We start from the raw sequence: 14,349 nt of genomic DNA, 5'->3' as shown, positions 1-14,349 counted from the left end.
ATTGGTTGCCAACAATGCATCTATTAAAGAAAAAGGAAGATCCAGTCAACAGTGGAAAAATTGTCTCGAGCTCATTTTCCCACTGTTGATAGGATAGTTGATCATCCGATAGTGTCATTTTCGAACTGCTGACATGCAACGGAATGATCCTGTCAGCAGAGCAAATTTGTCTACTGCTGACAGGATGATCCTGTCAATAGCATCAGGGACGCACTACCATGCATACCACCTCCTGGGCGTGTAACCACCAAAAAGGGGCATTTTCCAGTATACAACCAGAACCCCCAAACTTAGTCATCGGATCCGACTGATGTCCCTGTCCCCGTCTGGCAGCATTGGAAAGGGCCTGAGGCTAATGGCAGGAAATTTGCACTGCTGACAGGATCGTCCTGTATGCAGTGCAAATTTTTGTACTGCTGGCAGGATCGTCCTGTATGCAGTGCAAATTTTTGTACTGCTGGCAGGACGATCCTTTTTTTCAATGCATTTTCGCAACCAATCAGAAGCTAGCATATGTAATTGCTACGGTAACAGCAGATATTAGGTGTTTCAAGATGTCGGCCATCATCACAGCGTATCTAAGGACCTACCAGGTGATAACAGCGCGATCCGATCGGATCCGGCGAACGCAAGAGCTGGAAACCGGGCAATTTTAATTTCATAATTTCAGCTAGGCTTAACCTATTCATGGGGCATATTTCGGATCGTGATTATAGTCATGTTTTATCTCAAATGTCATCGATGCTAGGTGCCAAATTTCTGACATGCTTCTGGGTACTGATACTCCCATCCGAGCCCTCTATTAATTGAGCTGAACTACTTAAGTTAACGTACGTACAAGTAACGGCCGTTTCGTTATCACAACTGACTCTTTTTTATGCTGAAGTTCGTCGAATCGACAGCTTGAGAAACGCACTTTTAATAGAAGGAATCCACCCCCTTCCCACTGGATCCTAATGCCAAATGTTCAATAAATCCCATGACTTCATCAGACAGGTGTGGAGTCTTTTCTAGTTTACTGCTGTAAAAAATTGGCCTCTTGGTACTCATTCAGGGCGGCCTGGAAATCCGCCCAGTTGGAAAACTTATCTCTAGCCTTCATGGCTGCCGCCATGTTCCTCGCTGAGTCCTTTCGCGCGGGCAATCTTTTTGCGAGCTCTGATTGGCTGAAACTTTTTCCTGTCAGGAGTAGAAATTCTTGCACTGCATACAGGAAAAATCCTGTCAGCAGTAGAAGTTTTTGCACTGCATACAGGATGATCCTGTCAGTAGAAATTTTTGCACTGCATACAGGATCATCATCAGTGATCCTGTCAAGAGTAGAAATTTTTGCACTGCATACAGGATGATCCTGACAGCAGTGCAGATTTTTCTACTGCTGACAGGATCATCCTGTATGCAGTGCAAAAATTTCTACTGCTGACAGGATCATCCTCACAGTAGCCACAACCTTGGAGCGGCTGTGCGTTTACGACAAATCCAGTTCACGACTTACCGCAAAATGCACTGCACGTTTTTCGACTGAGTGACTTCCGCGAACCGAAGAGAGAGAGGCGTTTGGCCTGGGGCGTGGTGCAGACTCAACTTGGAAACAGCTGAAGAACAGGTGAGGCTTAAAAAGTTATGATATACCTTGGCGTCCTATACGTGTCAGGAGGCTGCCTTGAACGTTCCAAGCTGAGCGGGAAGCAGCTCAAGCAGCCCCCAGTCTACACCTTACCGCGGAATGCGGAAGTAAACTTAACGCTCCAGTTTACTTTACCAAGAACTTTACGATGTGATAGGGGAGGGGAAGGAGAAACATACAGGCAAGATCTGAGATCGCCATTTCTCAGGCACAAACTGAGAGCAGACTCAGTACACAGTATAGCTTTGAAGCTCATTAAAATCTCCGAGAAGCCAGCGACTAATTAACGTTATTAACGTGCCTGTTCACACCCACACACACTCCAGTCTAGATGTACGTTGATACATATGGAACAGTATAATTGGCAGTAATTGTTAAACCTGGAATTTGTGATTTACGACTTAATTTGGATTTTTAAATCCAGTCATGTGATTATTCAGTTCACAATGGCTGTGACATCACTAAAACATTTATGCACTCACATTATATGTCCTTTCAAATATTGATAGTATACAGATGTCACTTGTAAACACCCTATTGGTAGCCACTAAAATCATAACAAGCAGTTAACATTACACAACATTCTGTGCAAAAGTCTCCTCTAGACGGCTATGATTTTAAGTTAAAACAACCCCAATCCTTCTCACAGGTTTTCCTTTCCCCACAACTGTGTGTTACACATTTAGAAAGATGGCATTCTCATATGGACAACAGCAGCAACGAGCGCCAGTCGGTGGCCCCCCTGTTTCCAAAGTGGAGCTGTCCGTCAGCTGTGAACACCTGATGAACAAGGACACCACCTCGAAGTCCGACCCCATCTGTGTGCTCATGATGCAGGAGGGAGAAAAGTGGTTCGAGGTAACCGCTTTATGTTCATTTACATTTAAGTTTGGTTAATTGTTATGATTCTCCATCATTATGTTTTGACTCAATATTTCTAGTCTATTACGTTATCGTTATTTCAGTTATTATCTAATCAGGATTACTGTTGTTTGATGAATACATGTAGTTATGTTTTCAAGTCAATCTTTTTTTCCTGTATTTTTATTTTTGCTATGTAGTAGTATGTAAGGGGTTGAACCCCCCAGGAATCTTTGAAAAATGCTGCCAGGCGATATGTATTTCTGGTTAAACAAATAAACAAACAAACACACCAGTTAGTCGCACAACTTCCAGCTAAAAGTAAAACTTTAGCAAATACTAAATATAGGTTTTGAAGAAAGTGATGTATTGTTTATAAGACTAAAGTCCAGGAGAGTTGACTTTGAATCATGCAATGACTCTGCAATATTTTCAGAGGTAATTCAACTTTGAAATTCATGATATCTGTTAAATTTTGTGTCATGCTTATAATCACATCTGAGCTCTCTTGGGCTTCTCATGAATAAACAAAGGTTCAAACGAACAAAGAAACTGATCTTATAATGATTTAAAGCGTGCATATTTTGAAATATGATTCATTATGCCAAATTGTGACAGGTAGATTAAACATAGATACTGTTGCTGTTAGCCCCTGCAATTAATAGGGAAGTACATTTTATTTTCAGATTCTGTAGCCCACCCATTTGAATGAATGTGTTAAGTTTAATGCAGACCATTGAACTGTAAATTTTTCCACCATCACAGTTTGGGAGAACTGAGCAGGTGGTCAACACCCTGGACCCACTGTTCTCCACTAAGTTTGACATGGACTACTACTTTGAGGAGGTTCAGAAGCTGAAGTTTTGTGTGTATGATGTTGATAATGCCACCTCCACACTGGCAGATGATGATTTTCTCGGAAGCCTGGAATGCACTCTAGGACAGGTAGGGAGAAATGGCATAGATAGTGATTATTATTCTATCATTACAGTTAGGTTTTGACAAAAGAAGCTCAGAAAGATTTACTGCATTCCCTGTAAATAATTCTGTAACATGTTGGATTTGTATTTTTTGCTTCTAGGTGATATATGTTCACAGCAATGAAGCAATTAATGTTTGCGAACTGTCAGCCTCTAAATTCATTTACCCTATCCAGAACAATCCAAAGGAGTATGCAGGTCAAATAACAAAGAACCTTTCAATCTATAGGAAGTGGCAGTGAAAGCAAGATACCATGAGTTTAGATTTTATTTGAAATGAAATAGAATTGTTGCTTTTAGACTTACATGTTTTGAATTGTACTACATCCTGCCTGCACTTTTTAAGCTTAATCTTTCTGTCTGACTTGTGTTGTCCAGATTGTCTCACATGGGACGTACAAAAAGCCACTTGTACTGAAGGCAGGCAAGTCTGCTGGGAAGGGGGAAATCAAGGTGAGCAATGGATAAGTGATACTTGATAATGTTTTGCTTATTGTCTAAACAACACATCTACTGCTATCATACCAGACAACTTATGGTTGACTACCAGACTGTATCCGTTTCCAGTCTATGTTACCCTCCTGTTTATGCCACTGTTTGTATTTAGTTTACATCCTCTGTGTGTGCTAAGTATTAAATAAGCTGTGCTTGTCTCATCACTTGCTTTCCTAGATTGTTGCCCAGGAGCTGACTGACCACCATGTCGTGGACATCAATTTCAGAGCCCACAAACTGGACAAGAAGGTATGTGTGTGTGTGTGTGTGTGTGTGTGTGTGTGTGTGTGTGTGTGTGTGTGTGTGTGTGTGTGTGTGTGTGTGTGTGTGTGTGTGTTCTCATGGAGGGAAGGACCTCATAACATGATGACTTATTCTCCTTTCTGTAAAGTAAAGATTATTTCTGTCTATCATAGATATGATTGTTTACATTCTTGGATAATTTTCACTGTCAATATGTGCTTGGAAGTGCAACCTCGCCATACGCGTTTGTTCTCAGTTCTGGCTAGAAGAGCTACATCATCTACTAGTATGTATGTCTCTGTCCATAATATATAGTACATAGTACTACATACAATGGTAAATGGTGTCTGACATACTATGTTGTTGTTGTTTTTGTACAGGACACATTCAGCAAGTCTGACCCATACCTGGAGATTCACAAACAAGGAAAGGATGGGTTCTGGCAGCTGGTGCACAGGACAGAGGTGAGGGGAACATACTTGGTCCAGAGAGTCCAATGTTTTTAATGATTTCACATATGTCGTTTACACAGAGAGTCCTCTTCAGTAACGCTGCTAATGGTACATTTATGACCTTGCATGTCTATTGTTGTAATTTGCTTAAGAAACAGAATTGAATTTTTTTCTGTTTTGATCTGTAGGTAATTCAGAACAACCTGAGTCCGACATGGAAGGACTTCACTCTCACTGTGCAATCTGTCTGCAATGGAGACTATGAGAAGCAACTAAAGGTATTATATTGTACTTATTAGCCCTTTTTAGATCACAGCATAACAAACTTTATGACTCTACATCATCCATTTCCACTAGCTGTTTGTGCTTCTGGGATACAATTGTAGCCAATTATACTCTTAAACATTACTTAAAGAAGGGACACATTGACCCCACAAACTTTGAAGCTCTATGCGACGATCGCAGTAACTTTTGGAACTGAGAGAACAGCTGAGGCCAAGAGGATGGCTAGAAAAATCCATGTAGACTTGCCATACTCTATTCGAGTGACTCTCAACACATAGCCAATTATAGTGTATTTTCTGGTTGTATTTTTTCAATGACTAATCACTGTGTGCCTTACATCACAGCTGGTGTGCTATGACTGGGACTCGGATGGAAGCCACGACCTGATTGGTGAGGCCACCTTGACTCTGAGGCAGATGATAGATGACAACCAGGGAGGGAGGAGACAGGTATGGAGTGAGATCTCTGCTTAAACTTAATAACTATTTTTAAGCTTTACAGAAATAAAACTATACCAACCTGTAGGATGTAGCCCAAGCTTGCTTATGGGGTTGAGGGTTTTATTTTCATCCTACCTTGAAATGCTAAACTTCTTCCAGATTGTAAACAGTTACTGAATCATCAGTACTGTGTCTGTTTCTACAGGTGGAGTTTCCTTGTATCAACCCTAAGAAAACCAAGAAGTCATCCTACAAGGACTCAGGGATCCTGTTTCTCACCAAGTGTATTGTAAGAACATTTATCATCTTGCACATCACAGAAAGTTGTTTTTCCATATTCTGAGACATGAATAGCACAGGAACTGTTGGTGATAACTGTTGAAAGACTGAGATCAAGCCTGCAAGAGTATTTTGTAGATTTAGTGCATCTAGGCTACTAGTAATGTCAGCTTAATTTTCAAGTGCAGACACTTTCCAATTGGTTAAGATGTTCGTGAGATTTGGAGCTCTTTATTCAACCTTGATTGGAAAGCCAGAATTTCTATAAGTCCTGTCTTGTCATCAACTGAGGCCACTACATGTTCATCGGTTTTAATTGGTATACCTTGAATCCAACATTTGTCATGAAGTGTAGTATTTTTATACTTTAATTTCTATTTTTCCTTAGTTAAGGAAGGAGTATTCTTTCTTGGACTATGTCTTTGGAGGATGCCAGATCAACTTCACAGTGAGTTATCAACTTGATAGTGATGCTGTTTTCTCTATTAAAGCATTGAGAAATTTTCTAAACCTGCAACATGTTTTATTTCATAGTTTTGATGCAGTTTGAACCATGTTTTTGAATGTTCACAGGTTGGAATAGATTTCACAGGTTCAAACGGCAACCCACAGGACCCTGCGAGCCTGCATTACCTCGGTCATGGCCAGCCTAACCAGTACCAGCTGGCTATTAGATCTGTGGGAGGAGTGGTCCAGGATTATGACGCGTAAGTACCTAGCACTTCCCCAGAAATACAGACAGGGTGTAGATACCTGTTGATATAAGCAGTAATGTATGCCCATGCCCTTGTACCATGTGTATATATATATGTACTCGTATTTTGGATAAATGGAATATGATAAACACAATATACTAGTAGCTAGAATGGTATAGAATTGTATGATGTTTGATATGTGATATCAAAGCCTAATCCTATACATATGAGTCTATGGCTATCAATCTGAAGCCAAACATTACTTACATGTATCAAATGAAGCAATAAGATCTCTCCAGCACAGTACTAACTAACATGCTTAAGTGACAACATGTAGCTATATAGTCAAATGTGTACCTGCCCTTAAGTTTGTAATTTATTGTTTTTCCTTTTCACCCACAGGGACAAGATGTTTCCATCTCTTGGCTTTGGAGCCAAAATTCCTCCTGACTTTCAGGTATAACTCAAATGATTTGTCTGTGTATGATGTTTTTCAAACCTTGTTATTAGTTTCAATTGGTGTTGTACAAAGATTACAGGAAAAATTACCAGCCTCATCTACTTATACTATTTTTCCAGGTTTCCCATGAGTTTGCCCTGAACTTTAACCCTCAGAACCCATACTGCATGGGGATTGACGGTATTCTATCAGCCTATCAGAACGCGGTTCCCCAGATCCAGCTGTACGGCCCGACCAACGCTTCTCCCATCATCAACCACGTGGCCAGGTTTGCCACTCAGGCAGCCCAGCAGCCGGGAGCTTCAGTAAGAGCCTTGTGTTTAACATTTCATGTCTTGAGAGTTGGTGGAAATATCTTCTGTCTTTTGTACAGTGTGTATTTACATGTAGCTTTAAAGGATATGTTCACTGAAAAGAGGTCTTTAACATTTCATGTTATAAGTCTTGCTGGAACATCTTCTATCTTTTGTTTTAGCTTTAAGGATATGTTCACCAGGGAAAAATCTTCTGTCTTTTGTATGAGCTTTAAAGATGTGTTCACTATGGAAAAATCTTTTGTAAGTCTTTTGTATTAGCTTTAAGGGTATGTTCACTAAAAAGAGGTCTTGCAGTGATAATACATAGTGTAGTTTGCAAAGTACATATGGTACATATTCCTTTTCAATGTTTATTTGAAGGTCTCTCTTACCAAGTATGTCTCTCTTATGTGAAGTCCTGATACCCTCAAAGGAAAGTTTTTTTAAGTGGTTAGTGGACAAGAATTGTCTGTTTTGGCAACAGCTATCAGCCAGACTGACCCCTCTCCACACACTGCATCATCATGTTCCTGTGGTATCTTTCCTTACCGACATTCACACCACATACTCTTGAACCTCAGCTATGCTATTAACATCCTGTACCCCACCCCCCTTACCCCCCCAGGCATACTATGTCCTACTACTGCTGACAGACGGGGTGCTGACAGACATGGACGCCACAAGAGAAGCCATTGTGAGAGCCTCCCACCTTCCCATGTCTATCATCATTGTCGGCATTGGTGGGGCAGACTTTGGAGGTATTCTCATCTTTTGGAATCATGCAATTCATTTCTTATTATTACTTATTATCATTAGTAGTAGTAGTAGTAGTAATAGTACTCACTACTTCACAAGTAGTAGTACTGGTAGTTACTGTGGCCGACAGGAACAATGAGCAACCAATGAGCACACCCAAACTGGGTGTGTGCACATCCAAACTAGGTGTGTGTTGCCAATTGTTCTTGTCAGCCACGGTAAGTAGAAGTAGTACTGTAGTACCGGTAGTATTAGAAGTAGTAGCAGTAGTAACAGTTACCGTTGTAATAGGTGTAAGATTAGCACGGTCCTGATATTGTATGCAATAGATTCTCTGCAATGTCATGGTGCTACTGTACTTATGTTAAGGCTGATATTCTGCTGATGGTCTTCTGATTCACATGTATTTTCTCTCTCTCTCTCTCTCTCTATCCAATTTAAAGTTTTTTGTTCCCCATCATATGGGGGTTGGACGTGCTTGCACATGGATGGGGAAGCCCCAGCACTCCTCATCAAGTGCAAGTCTTTTTTGTAGCAAGAGTTTTTACGGCTGGATGCCCTTCCTAACGCCAACCCAAACCCTACTACTGGGCTTAGGACATGGGAAATGTGTGTTAAGTGCCTTTCCCAAGTATTTTGTCAAATGTATTCTTGTTACTTTGCCAGTCATATCATAATGCCCTGATGAAGTTAAGCCAATATTGCCATATTGTTGTGCTGATGTTTACCTGAACATGACACAGATATGGAGATACTGGACGGGGATGACGGCGTACTGAAGTCTCCGCGGGGAGAGCCAGTACTGAGGGACATCGTGCAGTTTGTTCCATTCCGACAATTTCAGAATGTGAGTCAGAACAAATTTGAGTCTTTTTGTTTTCACAACGTATTGTATCGGCTATATTTGCTGACTAAGTCAGTTTATTTCTGTAGGATACTTTTTGCTAGAATTACTTGTGACTAGCCTCAAGGTACTTTGCTGACATTCACCAATTTTAGGCAACTCAAGATATCACAGCATTGAGAAGACTAATATTACTGGCTCGACAGCAATCACTCTTTAAATGTTTCTTCTCTGTAAAGATCTCTTGACAGTCATGTTGTAATTTACTCATTTGTCTCATGTACATTGTTTTTACCACCACGACTATCACCTGTTTGTCCATCTTGTAGTTATGCACCGGCCTCAGGCATGCTCAGAACATACAGTGTCCAGCAACCACCTTCCTGTAGTGGCTCTTCACAAAATTGTTACAAGTACCGTACAGCTTTTTGCCTAGAGTTCCCCCAACCAACAGCTTACCCTCTTTTTTTCTACATTTAGTTAGATACTATTTTTGTCAGTGCATTAGATAGGCTGAAGGACTTATTTTCTCTGCCTTGTAGTGACTGCTCTCTCTCTCTCTGCCTCCTATAGAAAGCCCCTGCAGCACTTGCACGGAGTGTTCTCCAAGAGCTGCCCAATCAGGTTGTCCAGTACTTCAAAAAGCGAGGATTGACCCCCAACACACCTAACCCCACTCAAGGCCCAGTCTAAACCCTGCATAGGCAAAAGGTGAACTTTCTACTAGCTCTTTGTGATGTAGACATTTGTAGAAAGCTAGCATAGGAGTGATTTGCCATAAATACATGTAGAATCTCAGCATTACTATTAATAAGAAGCCTACTAGAAGTATTTTGTAGACACAATACATTCCAGCCTTGTTTGAAACACATCTACATGTACAATCCTCTGCCTTCTCTTGATCAGCTGGTGTAATACTGGGGAATTTTTTTATATCTGCTCCTTAGACATTTTGCTTTGCAGTTTTTGCAGTGTTTTTGCAGTGTTTCCAAATTTGTCTCACAGGAAGCCCCTCCACACAGAATGAAGTGATCAGTGATCACTCTCCCAGGTTACTTCTGTTGTAGTTGGTAGAATACACACGACAATCAGTGAGTAGCTGTGACCCTAAACAACAACAGTAACAAAAGCACCTTCTGCCATGTCTGTTGCCACCTCCACTAATATGTCCCTAACCATTGTTGTTTTCTGTGTCTTTTGTGTCCAAGTTTGTGTGATGTGATGTGCTGTGCTGTGAACTGTTTTAGGTTTATGGCCTGCTGTGCATTTTGGTTTGTTTTGTCTGTTTAGTGCTCAGTTATGACTCAAACAATTATTATTTTTGGGGTCAGGTGTTGGTGACATCAGTTACGTTATGTTATGATTTGTGTGTGCTGACACGTGTTCCTCCCCCGTATCTACAGAAGCATTCTGCTGAGCTGGCCAAAGCAGTCCTGGCTGAGGTTCCCAAGCAAGTTGTTGCCTACTTCAGTAAGAAGAGCATCCTTCCCAACAATGCCAAGCCGCTGTAACGTGTCGCATGTTCATGTACCTTGGCAATTTAGTCCAAAGTTGGGAATATTTCCAGGCCTAAAAGCTTGTTCACTTTGACAGTTTGATGAATTGAAACTTTTTTCTAACAATGTCATTTTAGTGCCATGATATGGCAAGTTTCAGATACAGGTGTTGTACCGCCAAACATGACAATAGGTATTTCTCTGCCTATAGTATTCGGTCAAAATGTAGTCATATCTGAATCATGTCCGAAATTCCTTATACAGCTATTTCAAATAGCTAGATGAATGATATCTCTTTCCTATATGATATTATATGATGTGGAGCATGTCCCACTCTCTACTGTGATTGATAGCTGGAAGATTTTGTTTTTCTATGGACTTAAAAGTCAGGATATGATTAAGATATTTTGTACCAACTTACAATTAGCTATGAACTATTAACCTTAAGTTATTAGTGTTAAGGCTGCTGTTGCACTGGCATGTTGCTGGTGACCCAAAGGTCCACACAGAAGATTAAAACATTTCTCAAATTGTAAATAAGAGCTAACATATATCTATGTAGAATGGTACCTATGAATATCTATGAAGGCCTCTTCATTGTATACTTTTGAAGAGCATGAATTTAGAAAAGCGGGGCTTAGGCGTGGCCAGTGGTTTGATTTAGCTTTTAGATTAGTAACAACTGTCACATGCTTTTCGTTGTTAATTGTTTGTTTTCTCCTGTTACTTGCAATTAGCCTCTGGGCAAGAATTTGCAATAAACTTATGATTATATAACCAGCGGCTGCCACATCCCTGCAAAGTCGGTGTTTCACTGTGAGCCAGATTTACTGGTTGACTAATATACGGCAAAATTAGTTGCAATTGGAACATCTATTCTGCATCTAATAAATAAATGGTTTTACAGACCAATTGTAAGAAATAATTATGGAGCACATGTATAACTGCAATAAATCTTTTTTGCAATATTCATCAGTGTATTGTCCACTTATTCTATGACACTGTACAGTAGTTGTTGTGCCTAATAAGAGAAGAAGACATTAAAACAACGACGTGCATCTGGCAAATATTCATTGGAATTTAGCTATTTTTTCTGTACCTAACTCTTTTGTTGTAAGAAATAGGTAATTTGAAATTTTGATAGGGGTTCCATTCTTCAGCAACATCTTGCTCATTACATTTCTCACAATGTAGCCATCACTTCTGCTGCTGCTCCTTGCCCATTGATTAGTGAAACCAAGGTTAAAATCAGACAAAACTAAAAAGTCACTGATATTTGTGATATTGCTACATGTATAATAAAACAACACATTGATGCTACATAGTCATAGTGCATAATCAAGTTCTAATAAGTTTTGTCCAGGTTGGTAAGAGCACTGATACAAAACAAGTATATGCATTGTCCAAGTTCATTTCATAGATTCATTGGCAACTTGCAGAAGAATGCTTTGATTGACATACAAAATGTATGTACTGTACATTAGTTACACATCATATACATTGAACCAGTAATAAAGACTAAACTGTTACATGTCTATTTTCTGTGCAAGAAACAAAAGCCAAAGTGCACAAAAGTCCATTTTGGTCCATTCAATTACAGGTTTATTACAAGTACCATCTTTAGTTTATTGAACTTATACAAAGCTTATACATCATGGTTTTGCAGCCACTGAGGACAGTTGGTCCCTGATTTTCCCCAGTCCATCCAACATGGTGTCCAGCGTCTCCTTACTCAGTTCAACATTGACCACGTCGACTGGTGGCACCCTATCGACCTGCTTCGGCACGTTCTGCACTTTCAGCTGCAACAGACAGGTGGCGGCCGACATGTGGCTCACGCTGTCCGCCGACGTCTTCATGTCCACCCGCCAGTCGAAGTCCACCAGCTGCGGCAGGGACACCTGGCAAAGAAAAAAGTGAAAGTGATCTCGAACCAGTTTAGCTCAAATGAACTCAATGAACAGATGAGCTAATCTTCCACTGGTCGTGACAGAGAAGACGCGCTTTGTACAGTATTTACAGGTTCATTGTACCAGGGAAATTTCCCTGGCTCTTTCCGACAAGCACAATGAACAGTGGACCACGGCTGAACGTCCCATCCTAAGGATTGCGGCCCTTTCCGGTAGTGTGCATGTCAGGTGAGCGACACAGCCGGGATCGGACCCCTAGCTTCTAGTTCCAGAGGCATGATCGCTAACCACTGGACTACACACACTACCTAAAGAACACTACCTGGCTGTTGATGGCCTGTGTTTTCCACTGCGACAGGTGCTCAGCCAGCACCCCCACCAGCAGGCTCTTCAGGTTCTGATGGAAGTCTGCTGGGAAGATCTGCTGGATGGAGGCGGAGTCAGACAGGTCCTGCTGGAGACAGGCTGAGATGATGCCCTGCAGGGCCTGTGTCAGCTGTCTGGCTTCCGTTGGCTCAACTGACAAGGCTGTGGATACCTGTGGAAATACCGAATTGGCTCATTTTTGGTGTAATGTGATGCATGATGATGGTCATCTTTCTCTCAGTCGTCCTTGGATGCTGAAGTTACAAGAATTTCTAACATCTATACTACTAAAGGTAATTCCAACAGGGTACATAATTCCAGGGTCCGATCACTAGGCTGCACAACGGTGGGTCAAAGTAGAAAACAACGTTTTCCCCGCAAACCTTACTTAAACCAAAACAAATGTTAATGCGCAACTCACGCGCACTTGAATATACGCACAAGTGTGACAGGGCCCTTAATGCATATATAAGATGTGCATACCTGGGGGGTGCTGCACCTATAAGAACCTTGCTCAAACCCCTAACGCACTGTATTTCAAAGTGGCGGATTTATGAGTATAAACCCGGTGGATTAATGTTGATTGAAGGGGGTTTGCGGATTTGATGGGGTGGTCTACAGGGGTGGGCTAGTGGGGTGGGCTACCTCAGCATCTACCCTTTCTGGACCTCAAGGCTGTGCATGGGGGTTTAGCATTGAATGGAATTTCCTTGAGGAAAAGATGGATCACTCTGTGGGAGGGCCGGAAAGAATGCTTTATTTTGCTGAAGGATCATATTGCTTTGGGGTTCTAGTTCTAGATTTTTAAACATGGAGGGCTATGTTCCCTGTTCCTTTATATTATGCTACTGTCCTGTTGGCCTGACTGAGCAGTAACTGCTCAGTCAGGCCAACAGGACAGTAGCATTGTGGCTACACGAAAGAAATGAGCAACACAAGCAACACTTTACATTGTACAAACACACACACTTCAAACATTCCAACCCACGCTCATGCACACTGACACACATAACCACAAATACATTGTACATTGTATGCAAGCACATGCATTCTGGTACATTCTAGTCTAAATGTGAGACATATGTTTTGAATTTTGTCAAACAAAGGCTCTCTCATTCCCTAGCTGTTCTATGCAACTTCCAGTTTATTTCCCCTTGTACCTCTTCCCTAAAATCCTAATTAATTGTATACTGAGTACTTAGAAGTTTGTTTATGATAAATAGCTTTTCTACCAGTCTTGGTGCTGTTACCTTCCCTCTAGCCCACCCAGATCCTCTTCAAGGAAATTCCATAAGAGGCCAAACCCCCATGCACAGCCTTGAGGTCCAGAAAGGGTAGATGCTGAGGTAGCCCACCCCACTAGCCCACCCCTGTAGACCACCCCATCGAATCCGCAAACCCGATTGAAGGTTTGAAAAGACAACAATAATCTCCAAATAGCTTCCAGTAAGAACAAGCAGCTCCTCTTCTTGTTAACTCAAAGATATTACGTTAAACATATCAGATCTTATAATCTTCCAAAGTCGTCTTGATCATGTACATAAATTCCAACCTGTGCGACTGTCTGAGTTGGGACCGACTTCGCCTGCCCCAGTGTGGACGCCTGCTGGCACAGCGCCACCACCTGCTCCCTGGAGCTGGCTTTCAGGAGGATCTGCAGCGCCTCGAAGTTGACGGAGTCGGTCGGAGCCATGGTTTTAAGATCTAATCTAGCTAAAACAGGCTGCCAAACACTCCGAAAACTGGAAAAGGAAGAGAGTTGACCTTTGAACTCTCACGGGGGTAAGCTATGAGGGCATGAAACAACGCCAATAATGTTTTACAGAACGTAGCGACTGTATTGATCTCCCCTCAGACAATGCTG

General features: G+C 41.4%; 2 protein-coding genes across 4 annotated transcripts; one reads left to right on the top strand and one right to left on the bottom strand.

Moving 5' to 3' along the window:
* The first annotated feature begins 2,287 nt into the window (after nt 1-2,287).
* LOC136428681 (copine-3-like) lies at nt 2,288-11,179 on the top strand. 3 transcript variants are annotated; one of them, XR_010754645.1, is made up of 17 exons: nt 2,288-2,485; nt 3,254-3,433; nt 3,847-3,921; nt 4,141-4,212; nt 4,587-4,670; nt 4,847-4,936; nt 5,288-5,392; nt 5,589-5,672; nt 6,051-6,110; nt 6,236-6,369; nt 6,760-6,814; nt 6,937-7,122; nt 7,739-7,871; nt 8,613-8,716; nt 9,287-9,424; nt 9,719-9,804; nt 10,117-10,232. XR_010754645.1 is itself a non-coding variant. In XM_066418384.1 (16 exons), exons 1-15 carry the CDS (start codon nt 2,318-2,320, stop codon nt 9,404-9,406), a joined length of 1,650 nt encoding a protein of 549 aa, XP_066274481.1. In that variant the 5' UTR covers nt 2,289-2,317; the 3' UTR covers nt 9,407-9,424; nt 10,117-10,230. The 3 variants fall into 3 exon arrangements, 2 of the variants coding, with proteins under 2 accessions (XP_066274483.1, XP_066274481.1); XM_066418384.1 differs by lacking the exon at nt 9,719-9,804 and having other exon boundaries at nt 2,289-2,485; nt 10,117-10,230; XM_066418386.1 differs by lacking the exons at nt 9,287-9,424; nt 9,719-9,804 and having other exon boundaries at nt 10,117-11,179.
* On the bottom strand, nt 11,151-14,267 carry LOC136428682 (COMM domain-containing protein 9-like). The gene is made up of 3 exons (XM_066418387.1): nt 14,038-14,267; nt 12,442-12,657; nt 11,151-12,110 (listed from the first exon to the last, which is right to left on the bottom strand). Exons 1-3 carry the CDS (start codon nt 14,176-14,178, stop codon nt 11,862-11,864), a joined length of 606 nt encoding a protein of 201 aa, XP_066274484.1. The 5' UTR covers nt 14,179-14,267; the 3' UTR covers nt 11,151-11,861.
* Nucleotides 14,268-14,349: the final 82 nt, after the last annotated feature.

Source organism: Branchiostoma lanceolatum, chromosome 2, assembly GCF_035083965.1.
Source record: "Branchiostoma lanceolatum isolate klBraLanc5 chromosome 2, klBraLanc5.hap2, whole genome shotgun sequence".
Classification (NCBI taxonomy): domain Eukaryota; kingdom Metazoa; phylum Chordata; class Leptocardii; order Amphioxiformes; family Branchiostomatidae; genus Branchiostoma; species Branchiostoma lanceolatum.
This window is presented reverse-complemented; position numbering and strand designations above follow the sequence as displayed.